Source organism: Camelus ferus, chromosome 4 (genome assembly GCF_009834535.1).
Source record: "Camelus ferus isolate YT-003-E chromosome 4, BCGSAC_Cfer_1.0, whole genome shotgun sequence".
Lineage (NCBI taxonomy): Eukaryota > Metazoa > Chordata > Mammalia > Artiodactyla > Camelidae > Camelus > Camelus ferus.
The window spans coordinates 59,166,312-59,178,688 of NC_045699.1; the positions used below are offsets into that span (position 1 = coordinate 59,166,312).

At 52.0% G+C, this 12,377-nt stretch overlaps 1 protein-coding gene across 1 annotated transcript in view; it reads left to right on the plus strand.

Moving 5' to 3' along the window:
• Window positions 1–12,377, plus strand: part of PAPPA (pappalysin 1) — a 230,519-nt gene that overhangs the window by 199,411 nt on the left and 18,731 nt on the right. The window contains exons 19-20 of the mRNA XM_032478289.1: window positions 1,385–1,494; window positions 10,346–10,417. Of these exons, the coding sequence (XP_032334180.1) occupies window positions 1,385–1,494; window positions 10,346–10,417 (182 nt within the window). The remainder of the gene's footprint in view (window positions 1–1,384; window positions 1,495–10,345; window positions 10,418–12,377) is intronic.

The window sequence follows — 12,377 nt, forward strand, 5'->3', positions numbered from 1 at the left end:
TAGGAGATTTCAGAATCCTTGAGGTCAGGACAGAGAATGGATGAGTCAAATTACAGTCAATGTGCCATCCAGCCCACAGTGCAGAAGTCAACCGTCTTCAAGAAGTCCCTGGACTGAGGGCTTCTGTGTGCTGACCGTGCCGTGCTGGTCAACATGCTCTCGTTGACTCACTGCCTGATTTATGTTTTCATGCCTTTATCCATTCACTCATCCATTTATGTACCCGCTTCCCCCTTCATGAGCTACCTAAATGCCTACTCCTCACTCACGTGTTGTACCATTCATTCATTCACTCATTCGTGCATTCATTTCCTCAGCCATCCGTGCACTCATTCACTTACTGTTCCTCACAGTCATTTCACAAACACTTACTGGGTGCCTCCCATCCTCCAAGCACAGTGCCAGGCTCTGGGCCTAGAAGGGGGAACGCAGACAGTGCTGGCCTCACGGAGTTACAGGCGAGCAGGGAAGAGAGCTATTGATACGACAGTCGGCAGGCCGGTGGGAAGTGGTGATGTGGCCACTGCTGTGACGGGTGACTGTGAGAGGGCTTGGCCTGTCAGGGATGGAGGTCTGCTCTGAGCAAGGGGCACCTGAATTAAGGTCTGAGGGAGCCTTAGTCACGTGCTAGTTGAGGAGGAATGGGAAGGGTCTTGAAGGCACAGGGCAGGGCATGAACGCAGGCCCCGTGCGAGGAGACAGTGTGGGGCTGAGAGGCTGACATTGCGTTCATGTGCTCGCCAGTCGCTTGGCTGATGCTTGCTTGCTGAGCAATCCCTGTGTGTCAGGCACCTCCCAGGGCAGCACCATGGAAGGAGGGACGGAGGGGTAAGACCGACACTGGAGTGAGGCTCACCCGTGTCGGTGCTGCTCTCATTCAGCTGTAGGAATCAGGGCAGGCTTCCTGGAGGGTTTGAACTGGGCTTTGAAGAACTGGGAGGATGTGACCCTGAGAAGGCACATCGGGGGCTGATTCAGGAAGGGGATGAACAGGGGCAGAAGTATGGAGGGGAGGAGGTGTGGACTCAGACGGCAAACCAAGTGCAGCCCGGGTGGTGGGAGTGTGTGAAGGTGTGTAGTGGGAGCTGAGACAGACCAGGCCATGGGAGGCCGTGAAAGCTGGGCAGAGGGGATGGACTTTGTCCTGGAGGTGGGGAACCTTGGAAAGGTGCTCCAGCAGAGGAGGAGCATGATGAAACTGGGCTCAGGGTGGATAAGTGCGGTGGCAGGAACAGTCAGGGGGACCAGAGGTGGCCCTGCCAGGGGGTCCATTCCTTCCCACGGCCCTCGAGAGTGGGACGGCCCAGGCCAGTGGGGACGGGGGAGCAGCCCTGCATCAGGAGACTGGGGGCTGAGCCGCCGCCTCAAGTCTGCTTCCCCTCAGGGTCGGAATGTGCCACCTCGTGCCTGGACCACAACAGCGAGTCCATCATCCTGCCAGTGAACATGACCGTACGTGACATCCCCCACTGGCTGAACCCCACACGAGTGGAGGTGAGTGACCAGGGCCCCCACCCGGGACTGAGGGAGGGAAATGACCTTGTTGACCACTTATGCGCCCTGGTCCCGCGTGAGTCCCTCTGTAAACGTGAAAGTGGCTGGTGGTCCCCACCAGCTCTGTGGGCTGGGGGCTTGTTCACAGTGGCTTCTCCAGCCTTTAAGTATTTGATACTTTCCCTCTGGCAGGCCGTGTGTTGAGGACCTTTTGTGTACTGTCCCACTGAATCCTCATGACAGCCTAGGAGTAAGAACACTAGTGCACCCAGTTTACAGATGAGGAAACTGAGGTTCCAAGAACAGAAAGAGCAGGGTTGGGATGCAAACCTGTGTCTGACTGGACGAGGCTCCTGGCTTCTCTGGTGTAAGCTCTGGGAGGCAGGTGCCTTCCACATTCAGTAGCTTAGGTTTCTGGGGTCTCCTCCATGCTTCGCTTGTTTGGTAAAAGGCGATTAGTATGTGACTTGGGGAACTAGTTAACAATTGTGTATGAAGGACATCCTCCGTGCGTGCGCCGAGCACTCAGCACACATTTAAAGCTCAGGACGTTACGTGGGGCAGGGGCATTGTCTGCATTCTCTGCTTCTGGACGCTGAGATCGCAGGTGTGAGCGATGGCCCAGAGTGAGGGCTCGAACCCAAGCCTGAGGCCACGGGCTGTTCTCTTCCCACGGTGCCGGTGTCATCGCCCGCTTCACGTTGGGGTTGGTCCCTCCCATGTTCCTTTGTGGCCCCCAATTCACTGGGGCTCCCAGAGCTGGTACGGGACCCACTCTCGTCCTCCAGGGCAGCGCCATCCCAGGCCTTGTGTGCTGGATCGGGGCACGGGCCGCTCACACTGGAGGAAGTGAGGGAAGGAGAGAGGGAGGCAGGGGTATGGGGTGGGTTCAGCTGTGTCTCTTCACCAGCCTCAGTGCCGTCTGCCCGCCTGCTGCAGATCCTGCCCTGGATAATCGGGCAGAACCCGACACCGGGTGTACTGTTTCCCCCACGAGCTGAGGGCACGGCTGTGAGGGCTGACTCAGCGCCCCGGGCCCAGCCACCTGGCGCTGGACCGGCCGGCCCGCTCGGCTCCCCTGTGCACCCCAGGGCTCTCCCGCCTCCACTGCTGCTGTTGCTCTCTGCCCGTCTCCAGCTGTATTTCCCTTTTCCTGCCTCTGTTTTCACTCCATGACTCTCTTCCTTCTCTCAATACCTCTGTCACCTTGCCCTGACCCCCTCCCGCCCACACTCTTTCTCTCCATCTCTGTCTCCCTAACCTCAGGCTCCATCCTGTTTTCTGCACTCAGCATGCCTTTGCCCACTCCTCACCCAGAGCCCCCATGCAGACTCTCACTGAACGCCCGTGTGCATGGACGTGCTGCACACACCCAGGCACACGTACAGAGCCTGTAATCAGAGTCTCAAGACAGCTGGAGACCATCAGATACGTGCCCGTCACTGTACAGATGGGGAAACTGCGTATCAGAGAGGGAGGGGCTAGGCCAGGGTCACACAGGCCGCAGAGCCAGGATCATGAATGGCCACTCTTTCCATGCCGTATCGCCCTCCCTGCACCCTGCCCTGACTCCCACACCACACAGGAGACCCGTGCTCCCACCCAGGGCAGACTCACCCCAGTACTGGCGGTCTTCTTTGCCTGGGGCCCAGACCAGGCTCCCTCACCCATCTCCCACTCAGGTCTCTCCTCCGATCCCCAGGTGAATTCCCACCCTTCCCTCCGTGAGCCCCGGGCACTAAAGAGTTCAGTTATAATTCACTGTGAAATAAATCCAGGGATTTGAAAGCCTGCAGAGTCCCCCCTCTTCAGTCGCCCACCCGCTGCTTGCCCGCCCCAGCCCCCACCCAGTTCCCTGGTCTGCCGGCCTTTATTGATGCCGGCCTACCGAGAGGGCCATAACGAGGTTCAGACCTCCACTGGTCTCCGGAGGCCTCATTATCCAGGAGGAAAAAATGTGGTAGAAAAAGGGAGGAGGGCGAAGGGCAGAGATTGATGATTTCCAGGAATCAGGCAGAAAAGCTGGCCTCTGCTGCACCCTTGCCCTTCGTGTGGTGAGAGCTACAGAGACAGAGCTGCTGGTGTGGCCACGGCCAGGCCGGGGCGGGCCCGGGGTGGCTCCTCCGCTGTCTGATGGGTGGCCTCTGAGCGCCCGTGCAAGGTAGATGGTCAGGGGCAAGGCTCTGCCCCAAACTGTCGCATTTGTCCCCAGAGGAAGAGAGAGAGAGAGGTGAGAACTTACGCGTAATAGATGCCTGCTGTGAATCGAGCGTGGGATCAGGCACTTTCCAGCCTTTATTTGCACCCCCGCCCCCACCGTGTGCCCACGTGCGCACATGCGTGCACACACACACACGCCTATGAGGTGGGGATCTGTCTCTGTTTTTCCTGTGGTGGAAACAGAATCTCAGAGATGGAAGCCACTTGCCTAAGAGGAGTGAAAGATGGACCCAGGCCAGTCTGGTGCTGCCATTTACTCCAGCCACCCCTGCAGCTTCTGTTGGATGTATGATAATAATTCATAAAGGCAGAATGTTTATAATTGCTTACCAGCTGGTAGATAGTTAGCACCTGGCCCTCCACCAAAAGGTACCCTCTCTGGTTTGTAGCCCTTGCCAATCCCCGTGGTGGAAATACTCTCACCGTGGCAGATTTCAGGTTTTCCAGGTGGCTGTCCCCAAACACAAGTCCGAGGAGATGGGCTCGGCTGGCTCTCAGGAGCCCTCACAAACTGGCTGCGGCCACCGCTGGCCACCGCTGGCACTTACCGTGTGCCGGGCTCAGCGTTAAGCTCTTGACCTGTATTGACTGGCGCGTAGACGGGAGTGGTGATTACTCAGGAGCAGAAGACCCACACCGACGTCACGTGCGTGACCAGTGGCCTTTGTGAGGACAGGCCCGTCCTCCTGTCATTTACCGTAGCACGCCCGCCTCTCAGGCCCAGAGTGGCTGCTCCCGAAATGTTAATGGTTGCTGAGTCAGGGGACCGAGGTTCGAGTCCAAGCCCAGGCACCTGCATGCTGTTTGTGCCAGAGTTTCCCCATCTGTGCAGTTAGAGACTGAGATGGAGGGTCCCAAACTCAGACGCCAGGGGAAGCAGGCGGGCGGGACACGTGGGAGAAGCGGGTCAAGCATTTACTTTGCACATTAAACACCTTGATGTGTTAGTGGTAATATTAGTAGTAGTGGTCGTTACTATAAATACATCAGACAGACAGACTGCAAGGAAATACAACAAACGCCCACACCCATCCTACTCAGTCTAAGAAATAAGCCATTACAGACGCAGTTGAAGTTCTTATTTTCTTATTGAGATAAAGCACACGTGCTAACCGTAAGCACAAGGCTTGATGAATTTCAGTGGTTTTTTTTTTCACTCATGAAGCCCAGATCGGGGTGGGGCCGTTTCCAGCTCCCAGACGGTTCCCCACTCCCCTCATGCCAGGCAGTGCCCTCACCACCAAGGTAACCTGTACTGGTTCTGCTTGTTTTTTAACTTCATGTGGCTAGAATCAGAGAGTACGTATCTGATGAAATTATTTTGTAGGCATGTCTTTTTGCCTTCATAGAGAAAAACATTCTGTCCCTTTATTTAAGTTCTCCCCTTTTTAAATCTCCCCACCTCCCCTCCCCACATAGATACATGTACTTGCGAAAGTGACAGAGACACAGAGAAACCTTCCTCTAATCTAATAGACAAGACAGTGTGGACTCTCAGTGATGGATGGAAATGCCCGCGGGCTCCATGCTGGACAGACTGCAGGGAATGGTGGAGACTGTGGTCAACTGTGGAGATCACATGCTGGCTTCCAAAGGGGAAAGCTCTAGCTGAGTGTGGAAGTGTGGGCTTAGCGTGGCCAGATTTGTCTGTTTTTTTTTTTTTCCTCTTGAGTACAAGAATGCTTGAGTTTTAAAAATATGAAAATCTCTCTCTCTCTTTTTTATATATTGGCAACTAATTTTGAATTTTGTTGAGCACCATGTGTGCCAAACCAAACATTTCTGTGGGTTGTGTAGCCTGGAAGCTGTTGGCTTGCAGGCCTTGGATGAGACAGTCTCTTCCAGGCTGACCACCAGAATTCAGGGGTGGCACCTTCTCTTCCTTTAGCTCCTAAGAAGCACCCCCACCTGCCCTGCACTCCCCCAGTCTCAGGGTGCTGAGAAATTGCAGCTTACAACCTCAGAGGTGTGTAATTACTCTAGGTCGCTGGGATCTTGGCTTGTATAAGGGCTTCTGGAGAAATGATGGAAGGAAGAAAGAGAGGAGGAAAGGGAAGGAGGGAGGGAAGGAGGTGAGGAGGAGGAAGAGGGGGAATTAAGGAAAGGAAAGGGACGTGACCTTGACTGTGACGTGTGGGCCCTGTCCGTTAGGCAGTTTCATACATACCACCTCCTCTTGTCTTCACCACACTCCAGTGAGATAAATACTACCACCGTTTTACAGACGAAAAAGCTGAGGTTCTGAGAGGTGGTCACTGCCGGATTCACATAACTGACTCCATCAGGATTAGTACCCAGGGCTGATTCTCACGCGTTCCGTCCTGCAAGGCAGCCGCCTCGCACATCATAAAGAGTAAACATACGCGTACATCAGACAGAGGATGCAGAGCTCATTCCTCAAAGAGAAGGCATCCGTGCCAGGGCCTAGAGGTCAGAGGTAGAATGGTTCTGAGTGAGCACGAAACCCAGTCTATTCCACGTACACACGGAAGGGAAGCCCACAGATGGAGAGGTGTGTTCACAGCCCAGCGCACTTTCCTTCACTCACAGACACACTCATACAGTCACTCATTTGGCCATTTGTTCGTTAACTCATCCGAAAAACACTGATTACGCACCTACAAATGGTAGGTGGTCCTCAGACACAAGGCACGCAGGGGTGGAAAACGCCTGGGCTTTTAAAAAGCTTACCCAGAACAAAGCCAGAAGCTCCATGACTGATACCAAAAGGCAAACACAAATGGTGTCATTGACTCATAGAAGGTTCCCTAAGTCAAGAAAAAGTAAAGGAGAAAAAAGGGGTCATCTTTGACGACCTCAGCGGGGCATCAGGTCTGGGCCTTGGGACGAGGGTGTCCCCTCAGAATGTCCGCCTTCTCACGTCTTTGATTCTGCCTGGGGCCCGTCTTCTCCGGGCTTCAGCTTTTAAACACTCGTACCCTACTGCAGTTGTTTCAAAGCCTCTCTACCTTCCTAACCTCGGTCTTTCCATTGGTCCAGAGAGTAGGCTTTTTCGTACGTGCAGGTTCAGGGTCTAGGGGGATTAGGAGGGGAGTGTAGTGTTCAAACTGTAGACCTGGAAATAAGACAGACGTGAGTTTAATTCCTGGTTGTCACTACCTACGTGGATGATTTGGGGCAGGTTGTTTAATGTCTCTGTGCCTCAGTTTCCTCTTGTGTAAACCAGTCAAAAACCATAGGAATATATGATACGGTATCACTTAGTTGTGGAATCTAAAAATAATACAAATGAATCTACATACAAGACAGAAACAGACTCACAGACATAGGAGACAAATTGACATTATCAAAGAGGAGAGGGAGGGAGGAGAGGGTTTAACAGATATAAACTACTATACGCAGAATAGACGAGCAACAAGGATTTACTGTCTAGCATGGGGAATTATATTCAATATAATTTATAATGGAATATAATCTGAAACAAAAAAGCTGAAGCACTGCTGTGCACCTGAAAAAACATAGCCATCTCATAGTTATGGTAAAAATTAAATGAGAGGGAAGCTCTGAGCACAGGGCCTGGCACATAATGCGTGCCTCACACAGGGTTTTGTGTTGATGAGGAGAAGGACAGCGACGATGTGGTTGCTAGTGGTGCTGTGAGGACGATGCTGGAGGTGACGGTGGCAGTGCGGGTGACGCTGATGATGTGCTGGTGGTGGCGGTGCTGCTGATGGTGCTGGCGCTGATGGCCACTGCAGCCAAGAGGAAAAGACAGTCTGTTCTTCCCATGCAGCAAGGCAGGGAAGAAAGCCATCTTACAGAGCCTGGTCTGAGGGCTCTGAAGGGGCTGGAGGTCTCACTGGCGTCAAGGGGAACAGGCTGACATCTGAGGGGCCCCATCTGGGATCTCCCAGCGTACGGTGTAAACAGCCCGGGCTTTCCTTCAGCTCCTGCTGCCTGTCCCCTTTCCCAGTTCTCCTTGCAGACAGAGGGGCCCTGTAGTGAGACAGGTGGGGCGTGCAGCCCTGAGGAATAGTGGAAAATCCGAAAGACCTGGAAAGATAAATAGGCTCATGCAGATAGTATAAAAGTCCTTTTTCTGAACTCACGTCAGGTAAACCTCAACTGACAGAAACTTGTACAACCACACCGAGACTCTCCTACAGATGGATTAAATTAGCTCTCAAATAAACAGGGGAGGGATGGGCAGCGAACCCCTTGTGGATCCAAACCCTGCTGTTTTCTACTACTTGAAGCGTTACCTAAATGCTCCTCCAACATCCCTGAATTTTGGCCGGGAACAGACTCTCAGACCCAGAGATGAAGGTCTGGTTAGAGTTTCCTGGAAGAAAGAGAGCAGGTGATCCCCTCCACTCCTGCAAGGAGGTGGCTGGGCTGGAAGGAGGGGGCACTGGAGTTCTTGCATTCTTTCACTTAGTCAGCATGGGTTTGTTTGTGAAGCAAACACTCCTGAACCTGAGGGGAGACAGAGGTGTCTGACACCGGGTCATGCTGCAAGCACCTGCAGGAATTAGTCCTGCGTTGACCACTTGCACATCATTTATCTCAATGCATCATCACAACAAGCCTATGACGCGTTCCATACCCATTTCACAGATGCGAAAACCTAACCTCGGAGTAAACATTTCAAGTCAGAATCGCAGCCGTGTCCGTCCTGCCTCACTGCTCAGTCTTTCCCATACATCACCTTGTGTGTGTGTGTGTGTGTGTGTGTGTGTTAGGAGAAGGTAGACAGTGTCAACAGAGGCAGGAGCGGGGGCTGAATGGTAGATTTCACACTGGGAGACAGCAGACCTTCAAGTTAGGTTGTTTGTCCAAGATCTTTCATTAATTCAATCTACACTAAGCTGGTCCTCTAAACAAGACTGTGCCTGGCATTGTAAATGCTCTTCTGATGCTCTGGAAGAGAGGAAGACAAATAGAAAATAATTATCCCTTGATAAAATCCTCTCTATTTTGATAGATCTGTTCATTTATATCATGAATATTTATTGAGCATTGTCCATGTACCAGGCACCATTCTAGGCATGGAAGACCCCAGGGGGACCCAGAGATGCTGTGGGGCAGAGAAGGAAGGCACCCAACCCAGCCTTAGCCAGAGCTTGGAGTCATGTGACTCCCTTTGTTCCAAACTCACCAAGAAACTTAATTCCAGTTTTGCTCCCATATAGATCTGCTCTTGGGGAGAGCATGGGCTGGTCACATAGATTTTCCACCTTCTGGCCCATGTGACTATTCATTTCTTAATTAAAATTAACCAACTGGCACTAGGCCAGCAGAATGAGCCTCAATCATGTAGACTTCCTTGGCTGCTCCCCAACACAGTTACCTATCATTGCAAATCTGAGCACTGCCTCCAGGTTATTTTAATTTTTTTTTCCAAGAAATCAGTGAAATCTAGCATGAGAAGTGAGGCATCTGTGGCACAAAAGGAACGGGAGCTTCTAGGGCCGTTACGTGAGCGCCATTCCGGATAGTATTTCATCTTCCTTGCTTTTTTCTTTTTTCACCAACCTGAAAAGAAATTACCACGTTGGATTTTATATTACGAGAGGCCTTAAATCATGCCCAGAACAATTGCTTGGTTTCAAATCTTGGTTTCTTCACAGCTATGGAGCTTGGGGAATTTATTCTCCTTATGACACAAGATGAATGCCCAGCTCCCTGCATGGTGGTGAGAAATAAATAAGATAATGAATGAAGTAATTAGCGCTACGAATGCACTCAATATATTGTAGTTGTCATTATAATAACAATAATTATTATTAAGGGAAGCTATAAGTAAGAACATATATGCATTCCTGTAAGCTCTGCCTGACGGGGGCTGGGAAAATCACCACGAAGGAAGGTAGTCTTGAACAGAAATGGAAAAGAAAAACTAAAGATTCTCTAGGTGACAAGATGAGGAGGGGCTTTCGGTGAAGGAGAGGAGCAAGGACAGAGTCACAGAGGCGGGAACGCACGGGCAACCCCAGGAACTGTGAGCTGGCCCCTGTGGCCTTTCTGCCTCTTCAGGGTTCCCACCCAAAGGTTAGCCCACACATCCTCAGCCCGCTGCTCTCAAACCGTGGTGCGTATCAGAATCATCTGGGAGGCTTGGTTGTAAAATGCAGAGCCCCAAGCCCTGGCCTCGGAGATTCAGATTCATTAGCTCCACGGCGGGGCTGAAGAATCTGCCATTTCAGAGTGTTCCCTGCTCCCACGGCAATCGTGATTAGACTGGTCCTCGGCACTGTTCTTCCATCTGCCTGCTGCAGCCACACACGTGCACGTACACACACACACACACACTCTCCACCCTTCTTCCTTCCTCCCACCTTATCCTCAGCTCTGTCCATGAGTCAAACATCAGCCAGGAATTTTCCAAAGGGCCTTTCTGATCATGTCTCTGTCCCACCAAATTCTGCGTCTCAGCTCTTATTCCTGCAGGGAAATACAGAGTCACGACCCCTACGGTGAGCACAGACATTATTTCAGTCTTATGGCCCCTGTTATTGCAAGGACCTGGGCAAGGCTCCGTTTATATACTAGGTGAGGTCAGGACTTGGAAGATCTAAGAAGAGGTGGGGTGGCTGAACGTGATGCCAGTGAAGAGATGGCTCCCTCCCAGCCCCAGACCCGTCCGACCTCTTTCTCTTTCTCTCTCTAGAGAGTCGTCTGCACGGCCGGTCTCAAGTGGTACCCTCACCCGGCGCTGATCCACTGTATCAAAGGCTGTGAGGTGAGTTCCCAGAAATGGTGCTCCTGTGGTGACTCCGTCCCAGGTGGAGATCCCAGATTATTATGTTAATCACGGCTACCGTCGACTGTACCAACCCAGGGCTATCAATATCCCTGGACGGGAATCAGCAGTCCCACTTTGGAGGTGGAATTGAGGCACAGAGATAACCACAGACACACTCAAATAGACAGGCAATGGCTGACAGAGTCGAGATTCCAAGCCGGGTGTTTCTGGCTGCAGACAGAATACTGCCTCCGTAAGGGAGGCTGGGAGGGAGGCCATACGGATGCAGTATCTCTACGACGCCAGGCATTTTACCCACATGACCACGGTTAACTTTTACAGAACCACCTGAGGCAGTTTGTGTTTTTTAAAATGTCTGCTTTCCTGATGCCTGTGAGTTGTAGATCACTTCCTCCTGCCATACGTCCTTGTCATTCACTCGTTCATCAACTCCAGAAGGAATGTGGACACCTTCAGCCCAGCCACTGAGCAGAAGGTGGAAGACCCTCTCTGACCCTTTGATTCTCTGTGCAGTTGAGCCGTTCCCTGGAACTTGGCATCCCAGAGCTCTGTCCCTCAGTACCAGAGACAGGCTTGGGGAGGGGGCAGGGCCAGGGTACTCAGCATGTCACATGTGTTCACAAGGGGGTGCTGTCCATGAACTGAGAGACATGCTGTGCAGCCCTATGCTCATGGTGGATCTTTTCAGCTGGCATGAAAAGAAAGCCCCAAACCCCATCCAGGTGGATGTCCAAATCTCTGTGGTCCCCCCCTCCAGAGCCCGTTCAGGAAAATTCAGGTGAAAAGGACTAGACTGTGCTCTAGGAAACTGTATTTGATGAAGTTCTTAAAATGTCACAACCAGAATACTCCTCTAGATGATGGGGAGACTGAGCCCTAGTCAACGGTCAGCTCTAAACCTGATGGGGTGCCAGACGGGAGCAGCTCTTGGTGTGATCTAACCCTACTCCTTATAGACTGGTAAAGGGGGACCAGAGAGAGGGTGGACTGGACTGCAGTTGCACAGCATAATAGACACAGAGCCAAAGCAGGAACCCAGGACTCCTGACTTCCATGATTTCTCTCCTCCACTAGGCCACCTCCTGCCCGTGAACCTCCCCCTGACCTGTAAATGTCATAGAACAGTCCCTGGGTCAGACATTTTGTTTTCCTCCGTAATGGTTAGGGACCATCTTTCAGGGCACAAGTCACTATAGTGTTTAAGCACCCCCATTGTCCCAAGATTCAGCAGGAATGGCAAAACCAAAGCCGAGGACCCATGGCAGTTGCTTCCTTCCATTGCTCTGAATCAGTCCAGCACTTCAGAAAAAGGAAGCTTGGATTACCTGGGCACTCATTCTGCTGAGGTGGCGGTCTGGGCAACCAGTGTGACAGCAGAATTCGATCTCTCCTTTGACTCAGCACTAAGACCTAAGAGACCCTCACCTGTCAGGCTCTGAGCCCTGCCAGTGATGCTTATCGCCTTTGCCCTTGTAGGTGCCCCCTTGTCTCCCTTCCTCCTTAACTTAGAGCTAGTAGTTTGTCTCTTGTCTGAGGCTGAAAAGTATGCTTAGCAGAGATGCAAATACTGGGTCCAGGGAGGAGCCATCAGCCTGGAATGTCTACAGGTAGCCAAGACTGAGAAAGGGTTGTGGGACCCCGGAGTCCTGTGCCCTCTGCTCCAAGCTGTGTCCAAAGTAGGCAATTACTGTTGTTCATCGAAGGTTCACTGAGTGCATGTTACGTGTCCAGCACTCCTCGAGGTTCTGGTGTTAGGTGAAAACAGTGACTAGGTTTTCCCCGACTCATCCGGGTATCTTCTTGCTCCTCATCCACCCACCCATCCACCCATCATTTTACTAGTAGATAAACATTTAAGGAAGATATTTGATAAAGTTTTGCTCAAATTGCCAGGCATTTTGCTAGGAGATTGAAGATATGAAAATGGATGGCATCT